A 13,580-nucleotide genomic window follows, 5' to 3' on the forward strand; every position below is an offset into this window, starting at 1 on the left:
AAGGTTCAACACTCCTTAAGAACATTTTGGAAATACACAAACTTGCTATTGTTCTGCTCTAATCTCTGGGTAACTGTGCGGTCTGTCAATAAGCTTGGCATAAAGTGGCATCAAAGCGGGCAGCACATTTTATTCACTAAAATAAGAATGATTGTCCATAGTCCAACAGGTTGTGGTTTTATGTGAACTGCAACAACTTCCCGACATAAGATGGCAGATATACAGTGCACAGACATACAGTAAGAGTGGTATTGATTCCATAACCAATTGTAGGCAAATCAGCATATTTGCAAACTTTGTGCTAGAGTTAAAAACAAAAACGTGTTTATTCCCACTTTGTATAATGTAATAATAGCCGTTGCATCTTCTGAAGCTGGTCTGTTTTGGTTGTATGTCTCTTCCCGGATCCAAATGCATCATGGTAATGTGTGTTCATCATGACAACGTGACCACAGAGCAGCTGGCAGCCAGAGGCCGTTTTGTCAGTATCACTCAGCTCAGCGTGTCACATCCTATAAGGCACTGTTTTATGGCACACACTCCAGCGGTCTGAGAGGGATAAACACACACGTGCACACACACTGGCGAGCAGAGTAATGCATTCAAAAAGCCCCTAACATATTGCATGTACACATTCACAAACATCAGTGTGTGCTGCTCCAGTGACTGAATTGAAGTTAGTTTATATGGAGAGCTATGCACATATAAAAATCCAAGGTTCCATCAAACGGGGATTCGGTAAACAGCATTACAAAGTGCTGTTTACTGTGTCGGGACAGGAAATGAATTGAAAGCAGGCTCAGGAGTTGTCACTTTCTAATGTACTGTGTTCCTAAAGCTCTCTTTATCTATCTCTCCAGCAGGGGAATTCTCACTCCCGGCTTTGTCTGACCTGCGGTGTATTAGCAAGCAGACTTTATTCCTCCTAAATCTCCCACTCCTAATCCTACCCTGCTTCTCACTCTCTCTCCCCCCCCCCCCCCCCCGTTCCCGCCTTTGACAGATATACTGTACAACAGGGAGGATGAAATAGGAGACAGCTGGGAAGCAATTGTTTTTTTATGCATCGAGGAAGCACTGTGAGCGTTTAAGAGGGAGAATGATTGCTCTAACACCACTCATCCTTTCTCTGTTTTTCTTTTTCTTGCAGTGCAGTTCAACTTGATTCCTGTGGGGCTCAGGATAGTGGCCATCCAGAGCACCAAGACAGGGCTGTACGTCGCCATGAACAGCGAGGGCTACCTCTACACTTCGGTACGGTCAGCACATAGTACAGTATCGCAGTAAGCCTTTAAAGATCGTGATTTGAATGCACCAGTCTTGATTGCAAAACTGCCACCCTACATCTTGAGGTACATGAATAATGTGTGGCAACATAACTTGAAATGAAAAAAAGGGCACCATAATTCACACAAAAATATGATATACTTGCCACATTATTCTCCATCTTGTAAAATGTGATACCAGCAAGTTCTGACTTTATTTAGATGTATACAAATATATCTCATTTACTTTTACCAGGCACCATTTTGCATGTATACTGTAGCCAATGTCAAGCAATACTACGCAAAGTAGATCACTATTTTAAAAATAGTATATTATCCCTAGCCTTTTTTTCCACAACAAATGTTTAATGTGTTATTATAATTTACGATACAGATAAGTTAAACAGCAAATAAAGCATGTTTTTCTAAGCATGCTCAGTATTTTGTAATGTATTTTAAAGCTGCATGTCGACTGAGACTGAGTCTTTTTATCCCAACCTGGTTCCTTTTTACTCACACAGTGGTAGGCTGATGCTGGCATCTGAAACTGTGGGTAATGTCTGCCTCTGTGCATGAAACAGTTTCAGCTTTTGTACGCTACAACTTGTGGAACAGCTCATACGGTGCTTCCAGAGAGTTGTTTCTCCTTGATGTGCAGAGAGAAGCGGAGTCTTGAGAGTGAGATGGAGGAACAGACAAAGAAACAGAACGAGTATCAGAGTGCACTCTATCAGCATGCAGAGAAAAGCACCTTTTTTTTTGTGCCTTTTTCCTCTTGGCACACAGGCAAAGTGTGTGAGATCTTGTTTGAAGTGCATCGGTGCGCTCACTTCAAAGTCCATCAAAAGCTGCCTGCATGCATACTGCCAGAAAACAAGCAGATACAGGGTTTCTATGAAGAGGAACAATGGAAACTCAGCCTGGAGAGAACACGCATACAGTGAGAGACACAAGTCTGCTGCTGCATGTACAGTATGGGAACATCATTCAGTTGAAACATGTACGTTACCTAATGTCTGTCCTTCATTTATTTGCCAAGAAGGAATTGCAGTGAGACTTAACACAAGCCATTGAAGTTCAAATCCCTTCCCGGTCAACAAATCACATAACATGACAAGTAGTTGGCAAGAGTTCTTGAGTTTTATGTTATAACATGTGTTACTTAATGAATGTAGAATTGTTGAGCCTCATCTTGTAACAATAGGGAGAATTGAGCATTTTTCAATTAGAGTACCTGCTAATGCTAATGCTAACTTTGTGCTCGCTTTTCGTAGTGAATCGGGAAAAGCAACGTACAATGTTCTGGTACAAATAGTTTCCAAATAAACCCACATTGTATAATTCTTGTCCTTCAAGAGCTTGTTTCTTTGTCTAAATTAAAGTAAACACAGACATTATTTCAGTTGATTAGCATGCTGTAAGGCAACGGGAAAAGATTTGCGTCTTGGAAGGCTTTCCGTTTTTGGTCGTGTACTATTGACCAATCACGTAAGAGCCGGCTTTGGTCGAATGCAGGCAAAAATAATCCCTGTGGAAAGCAAAAGTGACAGAACCTATTGGCTGAAATGCTGTTTTGACACTAATCGGCTAACATCTTACCACCATTTAGCTAACCGTTAGCTTAGACTGAATACCTGAGATACATTTATTTAAAATTACTGCATTTCCATTGTCTTCTTAACAGAAACAGTCCTGAGTAATTTGAACTTGCTAAAAAGTCAGAAGTAGCCCCAATCCATATATTACCCTAACTCCACCCGACTGTAACGCCATACCCAAAAAAAGAAAATGTTCCCCTAATGAGACCCAGAAAATGGTCCTTGCACATCACTTTTCCAGAGCTCGGAAACCCCCCTAGACATTAAAAACCTTGCATGCACACACACACACAGGATATAGAGGTTATACTTTCCCAGCCATTCTCCTGACAGAAGAAACGTGACCCATTTTCACTAAGGGGAATAACCACGGGGAAAGAGAGATAGAGCGAGGCGAAGGAGAAAAAAGTACGAGAAAATCCCTCTGAGATAAGAAAGGAAGGAGGACACCTTAAACTACCTGCTCTGCTATTGTTCTGAGCACCAGAGAGAGAGAGAGGGAAGACGACTGGAGAACAGAAATAGAAGATGAGGGCATGTTTTGCTCTGGTTGCCCTCAGGGTCCCGGGAGAGGCCGTGCAGAGCCTTAACACCCTGTTATGCAACCGTTAGCATGTGCAGAAAACAAGGTCCCTGCACCAACCCCTGAAGGGTAAGGGGATTTTTAGCATGCAGTTGAAGAAATAACCTCAATGTATGATCTTGATTTGAACATACAGACATTTCTCTAAATATGTTGGTGCCATTTTAGGTCACAGGGACCACTTTCTTGTTGCTTCCTGTTGTGGAAACTGCTCTGTGGGGTTGTGGGAGATGGGGACTCTCTGTTGTTGTTTAATTTCTTATGTGTGCTTTCTTTGAAGATTCATAATGGAGGAGATGTTAGAGATAATGGCTGTTAGTGTGTGGGTGGTTCTTTGGTCTGCATTGCAGGGACAGGAGAGGAAAGCAAAGGTATTGCTATTCAATCTGCTTTAATCAATGTTTTCATATCAATCATGGATCAAATTACAGGGTTTTTTAGACCCCCCAATAAATGTATATGTTATGGCTTTAGTTCACTCTCACGGTTCTCATCAGCATTGTTACCAAACGGACCAAACGACATAAAGAAAGTTAATTATTAGCTAACGAACATTGTGCAGAAACTAGCAGTTAAGAGTGAGATATGTTCTTAATTATTTATTGGAGAAAAGGTTAACAGAAAAGAGTGAATATTGGACTTAAGTTATGTGCGTTTAATTTGTAAACAAGCTATGATTAGCTTACAAGGCTTGTTTCTGCTGACCTCTAGCGGATAAAAAAAACACATGTTAAAAAAAGTTCCAAAGTATACTGTCTAGAAATTAGGTTTATATATTCATTTACAATAATCACATTTATAGATGAAGTATATTGTGCTTCAAGTCACTGGTTAGTTATTTATTTGACGATTTCTTTCCCGAACCTAACTCAACATTCATTTATAATGTTCTCTTGATTATCTTGATGAAAAACTAAATAAAGCAGTAGTATGAAAGTTATTTCTATGACACAAGTCTGGCAATTACAACTTTATTTACTTTCTCAGGCTCAAATCAAGGTTTTTTCCCCGGCATCATCAGAAAAAAACCACATAACCAAGGAGGAGAGGACATTCCTCGTACCTTTTTGTTGCAATAACAAAGGCTCACCTCGGCTGCGGCAGTGTTCCAGTGGCTACTCAGCATTAATCTTTCATGGGCTTCTGTAGCAGGCGTGTGTGTGTGTGTTAGTCCTTCTGCAGCTACACACACACAAACACATCCAAGCAGACAATTACAACACTTATTTAACGGATTTGAAAATGAAGTACCCTCTCCCAGCTGTACATTTGCCAGTAATGGCTCAGAGGGAAGATACATTAGTTTTCCAACTTGGCCTTCATTTATCTTTATCAGTTGCATCATTCTCATTGAAAGCTCTTTGGTGTTATTTTCTTTTTGTATTATCTCCAGTAGTTTCTGTTAGTTTATGTTCTCATTTATATTATCTGCTCCTTTTGCTGCCACAACTCATTTCTCCCATGAGGGTCACTGAAATTCCATCTGATTACCCAATGTAATTTAATCATTCAACCTTTTATAAATACTCCCAATATTTGTGACCAAAGTTAACAACCTGAAACACATCAACACACAGTATTATATGTGAAATGAAGTTGATCATGTGTTCCACTTTGTGGTTTAATCTAGCCTGCAAAATGCTGAATGCTGTAAGGGAAGTCCTAAATTGCTAACAGTTTATAAGCTAATAGTATGTGGACTTAAAACGTCAAGTCAAAGGCACCTCTTCTAGCAGGGGGAAATCAACTCCCGCCCAGGGCCGCCGCTTGCGGACATGCGAGGCAGGCAACTGCTTGGGGCCCCGGACCAGAAGGGGGCCCCCAAAGAAGGTCGATTGAGAAGGTCCACAGCAACGACAACCTGAAACCCCCTTTAATTTACTGCAATGACATGTCTGGAAACCCCCTCTAGGGTGCCCCATGCATAGCGCGCTGTTAAATGCTGCTTCATAAGTTAAGTTTCGATTCTCCGCTCCGCTCCGGGGGGGGGTGCGTGGTGATGAAAAGCTGGTTCGAGGGGCCCCCAGTGAATGTTTGCCTAGGGCCCCCACATACTCTAGAATCGGCCCTGCTCCCGCCATGAGAAAAGTCCATCAAAAATATGCCGAGTACACAATAAATACCTCCTGTAGGTACATTACGTTTGATTGCTTTAGGTTGCACAGTGGTGTTTCCCCTGCAAACACACAGCATGAATTATTGATCACATGCAGGCAGGGTATCTCCTCAGCTCCCCTCTGTGGCTACGGGTAACTAGATGACACACACACACATCTCAACTCAACTGCTCCTGACAGGACAAGTAAACAGGAACTACTTTGCGGAAGAGGGATGAACTTTCTCCCTCTCTTGAGAAGTTGGCAGACAAACATTAGCGTTAAGCTTCCACAGAAGGAGAAGGATCACGCAAGTAAATGTTTCGTGCTTATTTTAGAAATGGATCATGGAAAACAAAGTAGCCTGACTGTCAGGGGTTTTCTAGAAAAATATATTATGAGGGCGCTAACGTCACTTACGGTAAAATTCCGGCCCCGCCCACATTCCAGCGAAAATAATGCTTTCGAGCGAAGCGGAAAATAATAGTTTCTTCATGTCTTAAAGCTGCAGAGTCATATATTGCACCCAAACAACGGTTTCTTTACTTCCTCTACAGAAAAAAGGACGATAAAAGTGTCTGCCGTCTGACGGTCCATTTGACACTATTATCATATTTTTGGAGTAATTATATATATATATATATATATACCGTTTTTGAATAACAAAAATATCGTTTTCTGGCATCACTTTAAATCCAGGGAAAATCTGCATTTTGGTGTGAAGGTGCCCACCGAAAGTAAGAGGGCGCAGCGCCCCTGTTACCAGGTTGAGACAAAACCCTGATTGTCATTTTGCCCTTACATGAGCCTCTTGTTTCAGGAGGATAAGACGAGATGATGATACAGAGAAGTGAGTCACTGCAGAGCATCAGTTTTTCTGCATTTGCATTAGAATGTACATGACGGAATTGGACTCTGAGTAACATGTGTGACCTTCCCATACATGCAATCACACAGCATTCATATCCATATAGCACACAAATATGAATCTGTATTCACGGCCGGGGCTTCTCAAACTCCTTGAGGATAAGGGGGGTGGCAGGGCAATTTGATTGACAGGACAGGCTGGGTCTTACCACTAGTAATAACAAACAGGGCTGATTGTAGTCGCTGTCTTGAGAGGAGGAAGATGGAAAGAGAGAAGGGGCGAGGAGAGAGAACGATGGCCTGACAGCCCTGGACTCGTACGAACATAACGTCTCCGCTGGGAGCAACAACCCCAGCCCTGCCTCAACACACTGTCTCACTTGTACAGCTTTTACTCGCCTGTCAGTCTGTCTTGCTCCCTGTCCGGACATTTGTGTCTGTTGGCCTCTCTTGTGTGTTCGCCTCTCCACCATCACTAATACATCCTCCCTTGCTTTTTGTCATTCCCCCAAACCTATTTTATTCAGAATATATATCCCTGTCTTGATGCGTCCCTCATCTGCTGTCCTTGTCCCGGCTCTGTCCTTTACTTCTCCGTTCCCTTTTCCCCTTCCTCCATTTGTCCTTAGCCTCCAGGCCCTGAAACCTTCACTGTCAGCTCCACCCTCTCCCGTTTTTATTCTTTCCACTCTTTATTTCACCATTCCTTTAACTGCACCCTGTCTATACACTGAATAAGACAAATCCACTTTCCTCAGGGTTCCGTCCGTATCTATTTTTGGACATAATCCATTCCTCACGGTGGCAATAGATGCATTTGTGTTTGCTTTGACCATTATGAAGTACATTTTGATAGCCCGATGGTTTTAGATTGCTATAGAATAATGACAGCATTGGCATTTAGATTGGCTCACTATAAGTCAAATCTTTCACTTCGCAATCCTGTCACCGGGTACGATTTCCAGGAAAATAAAGGGTCAATTTATTGAAGTGTGCCAACTATGGTGCAACCAAAACTGGAAGAAGATAGCGTTTTTGTCTTCCCCGGTAGCTATTCCCACGGTAAGCGATCAGGTAGTCTTGGCGGACATCAGTAAAATCACTTTTTAACCGTCTATACGATAGAGAACGTTAGCGGATTCAACTGATATCGTCTCCGTGTGGACGGGGCCTTAATCAGCAAAACCCTCTAGGTGCCAGAGTAGAAACAGCTGTCCCAGGTGAATGTTAATTGTAAGGGCATAATGCAGCAAGCACATGAGACATGTTGGTGCCATGCTTTTGGCAACATTATGTGGCACAGCTCCAGGTACAAGACTCATTCACTGATTAAAAATGTGAGATGGACGGAAGACGAATACGAGCGAAGAGCTGATCTGGGGCAATTCTGGATAAGGGGTTAAATGACTCCCCAATCAGAGGGTTGGTAGTTCAATCTCCAGCCCCTTGAGTCAACTTAATATAGTTTCATTGGACCAAAAACTGGACCCCAAATTGCTCCCGTAGGCATGGCCAACGGTCTATCGATTAGCAGTCTTTGGATAAAAGTGAAACGTAATGATCTTTTTTACGTCAAATCAGTCCATTTCCAGTTGTAAGTTATGTATTCAAAGTTTCTGATCTGGGACAGCTGTAGTGTAAAAGAGGAAAGACCGGGTCTCCTTTCTTACAGTCCTTCTGAGTGACCTACATCTATACACTTAAACATTTCACTTTGCCGCAGTTCAGCGATGATAACACACAGCAATAACTGAAGCCTTCCTCCATGGTGATAACACTTAACAACTAAAGTTTTTCAGTGCGGATCTGGATAGCCCAGCTGTAAGAGGACAGATGGGCTGTGTGTATCCATCTGTCTTTACACATCCCTAACAGTACACACCTCTTCATCTTTCCCTCTCCTCACCTCTGCAGTACCTTTGTTCATCCGGTCCCCGTACATTATTTACATTTTTAAATGATGGGGTGGAAGGGAGGCAGAAGTACAAAACATTTTCTACCTCTTTTCACATAGGAGAGACTAATATAGCTCCAGGAAGTGTATTGATAGTATCTTGGGATACCTAAGGAGACAGTACCAATGATACATGCACACTTCTATTCAGACTGTGCTGTCTCTAAGTTAATTGACAGACATGATTAGTTAGGTCTAACACCCTCCAAATCTCAAATCACTAAAGGGCACATAACAATAATTTGTGTCATTTATCCATTGTGTCTCCAGAAAATCTGACACAAGGAATGGCTTTTGAGGTATGGTTATTAATACATGGCCCGGTTCTATGCAATGGCTGTGGAATGCTCCCGCTGCACCGGGGCACTCCACAGTAGATCGGCAAAGGTTAATGGCGGTGGGAAACTCCTTGTCATGGCTCCATTGTCTGAGGCTCTGGGACCCGCTTACCTGTGGGCACCTCCTGAAAATTGCTTTCTGATAAAAATAGTGCTCAACCACGGACCTGGCCCACTTTATTAGCCGCGGAAAAGCCTCCTGGGTAGAGAGATGGCAGCGGAGAGGGAGGTAGGAGTGATGGCTGGATGGTCGGCTTGGTATTGTACACACATACACACACTCCCCGGTGCAATTTAGCCACCCTCCACATCCCCACAAACACAAATGTGCAGCCAGGTATAAACAATCTGACAGCGGCAGAGAGACATAATTGGGCCGGACTCTGATACCCGGGACAAGCTCCGGCCAGATTCTACCCAGTTAACGGGGGAAAGTTGGGCAAAGTAAAAACTTTACTCTGCCGGCTGACATTGTGGATCTGCACTTGGAGGATAAACAACCATCTCTCCTTAATCTCCACCAATACTGAGAAGCATTGGTGGGGCAGAAGGGAGCCAGAAATACAACCAATTGTCCACCGCTTTTCACGTAGGAAACACAAATATAGCTACAGAAAGTCTATTGGTACTAATGTTGGGATACCTCAGGAGACAGAGATACTTCCATTCAGTGTGTGTTTTACTTTTTTGGAGAGAAAGCTGTCTCTAAATGAAATGTTAAAGACATGATTGGTTAGCTTTAGGGAAAGATCAGGATTTGGGTTTTGAAAAGGTGGATTAGGTTAAGGCAGGCCCGTGCACAGATAGACCTCAAAACTCACATCTGACAAGCCTTTGCTGCGGGAAATGCATTCTGATTGGCTTAGGCACTTCTGTGATGAAACTCTATGTTACGATTGGCTAAGACACTTCTGTCTGGTTAAACCTTTGTGACCGGGTTACATGTGCACAAACAGAAATGTATTGATCATTCATTTAATGTAATTTATCAGTGTTTTAACCAACTTCGGTCATGGATTTGTTTTAAAAACATACATTTAAATATCTCACTGTCACAAAAGTAGACATTCTAGGTATATTTTAATTTCTTTAGTAATTAGTGCACTTTTATAAATATGGGCCCCTGCCCCTTTAATATCCTCTGCACATGCCTGGGGTTAGGGTTAGGGTTGACAAAAGCAGACACTGTTAATGTTATAAAAACATTGTATTTTGGCAGAGCTGACCTTTGGCCATCTGAGGTTATTTTAAATGTGCTATATAAAAAACTTGACCTTGACTTGACTTGTAGAAATTAAGAGCTCAAAATTGAGGATGCTAATTCCATTTTCCGAATTGCCATTGAAGGATTTGAACTGTTTTGCCCCGTCCACTGTGTTTAAACTTCCTGTCATACCATAAAGTGCTTCTTTAAAAGAATAAAGGTTCATGCAGACAGTTATGAGACAGCCGTTAATGGGACTAAAATACATTTTAAATAAGCTGTGTGAACTTATTGTCCCATTAGCTTCAGGGCTAATACGATAACAAGCCTGTTGGTCGAGACAGCTTTTTGTCCTCTTCAATAAAACAATTTATTGCAGGAAATGATGTACAGTGTCAAAGAACAGGAACAAAATGTCAGTAGGGAGTACAACTTAACAGCAGAGAAAGTAGAACGAAGCACAGGAAGCTGTCTTGACTGAACAGTGCCTCCATGTCCCAGTGGTCTGTTGTAGAGCGCTACAGGAATGACTCTTAAAATGTGGAAATTACCTTTTTTGCACATCAGTTTCCATTGCCTCAAAGTCAATCGTTTTTTTAAGGTTTTTTTTGGTTAGGTGCCGGAAATAAAGTCCGTGATTAACATAATCCAAAAACCAATGGAAGAATCCAATTGGCTTTTTTGTCCAGGCCACCAGGGAGATGCTAACTTCCAGGTTAAACGCAAATAAAAAGTATTATTGTAGTTAACCAACAACTTATAATGAACAAGAAGTCCCTACATCCCAAAGTTCCTAAACCCCAACATTTCCTCCATCTTCCTCATATTCCATTATGGGTTCTTCAATACCTCAAATTGTTTTGTTTTTCATTGTTTGTCTATCACATCTTGCACTGTTTTTGCTTTTTCTCTATCCTCAACATATAAAAGACCTTGCTTCTCTTATCTCTCATCAGAGAGGATGGGGAGATTTGGGGCAGGAACAAGAGAAGGCATATTTGTGGAAGAGATGAGAAGGAAGGATATTGGAATTGTGATTGGTAGAAAGGTGAAGGAAGTGACTGATGAGACTGGATTTCATAACAATATAATGTGGCATCCACATAGATGTGTGTTGACAGAGCTACAACTTTTCCAATAAGCTGAGATGGTAGAGCCCTGTTCAGCATTCTGATCAGTACAAACAATCCATAAACACACACACATATACTTGTGTATGCATACATGTCATGTGAAGATTTATGGGATATGAAACAGATATGTGTAGAAGTACGGTACACTTTTTACTAACAACTATTTCCCCTTGGGTGTAATTGTTCTTTATACTTTCATGCTGTTCCATTTTGCTGCCATATTTAACAAAGCATGTTATTTGGGATGAAGTTACCACATCCATCATTACGCTGTGTTCTATAACAGCGAGCTGTGGAGACTGGCTGAGGGAAGGTGTGTGTGAGGCAGTAAGTGTGTGTGTTCTCTTCACGATATTTAGTTCATGGGTTTTCCTGCAGAGCTAGTGTGAAGAGTAGGTCACACTATTAATGCAGGGCTGAGGATATACTTTTAAAAGTTAACTTCTGTTAGCTAGTGAAAACAGACCCACCAAAATTATGCTATTCAGAGTTGTATGAGTGTCATGCTGATGAAGGAAGGTTCGGCAAAATGCTGAATTCACACCCATGGGAAATGTAACAGTGAATATTTCTACATGTAAAATTATTAAAATTATTAAAATTGCTCCACACAATAAATATGCTATTAAATCTTTTGGGCAGTGTTTTACTTTGCTGACCATTATCATGATTGATCCCTCTTTCACACACACACACACACACACACACACACACACACACACACACACACACACACACACACACACACACACACACACACACACACACACACACACACACACACACACACACACACACACACACACACACACACACACACACACACACACACACACACACACACACACACACACACACACCTCTGACAGGTAGCAAACTGGCAATTAGTCTGTTTCCTCAACAAAGCTTTCATCAAAGTCTTCTAACAGTATGACCTGAGGGGACCGAGCCACACACACACACACACGCACACGCACACGCACACACCTCTTGCCTCCATCTCCCCTCCTCTGACCTTCCCTCAGCCGCCCATCGAATCCGCTTGTCTCTTTTTCTTTGAGTCAGCATTCTTGTTTCCTTCCCTCTCCTTTCTTTCTCTCCCTCTTTTGCACTATGATCGACCCTTCTACCCCCGATCACACACACACACACACACACACACACACACACACACACACACACACACACACACACACACACACACACACACACACACACACACACACACACACACACACACACACACACACACACACACACACACACACACACACACACACACACACACACACACACACACACACACACACACACACACACCTTCCTCCTCTGATGTGGCAGGCAGCCACACGTGGCCTTAAGGAAGGGGATGACAGGAAATGTGAAAGGTGGAGGAAGATGAAGCAGGATGAGGAAAAGCTAGTAGAGAATGAGAGATAATAAAATGCAATGTAAGTAATGCAGGTGATTTCTAGTTCCCTTTGGAAAATCCCCAAACGCACTGCAAGGGTCTGGCAGTCAAGGTGAGAAGCAGAGGACATCCACCCCCCTCCCCCTCCCTCTCTGCTCCACCCCCCTTGTGCACCCGCCTGCACCCTCTCCAGCTGTTCCCATTACTGTGTGTGTTTTCGCCTTCACTGATTCTACTGGGTGTGTGTCAGAGGGTTGTTTCATGCATGCATCTTGTTTATTCGCCCTTTAGTACAGTCATATGAACATGTTTGTATGTGGACGTTTCTTCTTTTCCCGTCTGCAGTGGTGAAAAGTAACTAAATATATGTACTCAAGCACTGTACTTAGAGTATTTTCTTTTTATACTACTCAATACTTCTACTCTACATTTTGGAGGCAAATATTGTACTTTTTCCTCATTACATTTGATTTATTTACTAGTTACTCTATAAATTCCCATTCTGACACACAACACTTTGGAAAAACTATTACAAATATTATTATTTGGAATAGATGAAACCATCAAACATTATAGTTTTGTAACTATACCATGAGTGGGTTAACATAAATTAATTGGCATCAATTTTGCGAAGAAGTATTTTGTTCAAAAAAGAAATATTTCAAACTGAAGATCTACTGCTTTTAGTACTTTTACTCCTAGGGTTAGGGTTAGGGTATTAAGTACCGTTTCTTAATTGTACTTAAATACTTTCACTTAAGTGCCATTCCTGATTTTACTTTTACTTGAAATTAACTATTTTTACAATGTGGTGTTAGTACTTTTACTCAGGTAAAGAATCTGAATACTTTTTCCACCTCTGCCCGTGTGTGTTTTATGCTCCAGCGCTCCTCAGGGCGTCCCTGTAAATGCCAGAATCTTGGCACAGATGAGGCCCCCTCTCAGTCTGAACTGCTAAAACTTTGTTCTCTCCTCTGTCGTTCAGCAACTCATAGACACTCATGAGAGTTCACACGGGTGTGGGGGGGGGCCAGGAGGTGGAAAACAGATGGAGAAACGACCTTTAAAAGCTGGCGGTTGGGTTGTTGTGAGGTCTGTTTGATTCATGGTTATCTGGGAGAGCTGTCAGAT

At 42.1% G+C, this 13,580-nt stretch overlaps 1 protein-coding gene across 1 annotated transcript in view; it reads left to right on the top strand.

Moving 5' to 3' along the window:
- Positions 1-13,580, top strand: part of fgf11a (fibroblast growth factor 11a) — an 81,312-nt gene that overhangs the window by 54,909 nt on the left and 12,823 nt on the right. Inside the window, exon 3 of the mRNA XM_034136389.1 lies at positions 1,151-1,254. Within this exon, the coding sequence (XP_033992280.1) occupies positions 1,151-1,254 (104 nt within the window). The remainder of the gene's footprint in view (positions 1-1,150; positions 1,255-13,580) is intronic.

Source organism: Trematomus bernacchii, unplaced genomic scaffold (genome assembly GCF_902827165.1).
Source record: "Trematomus bernacchii unplaced genomic scaffold, fTreBer1.1, whole genome shotgun sequence".
Classification (NCBI taxonomy): Eukaryota; Metazoa; Chordata; class Actinopteri; order Perciformes; family Nototheniidae; genus Trematomus; species Trematomus bernacchii.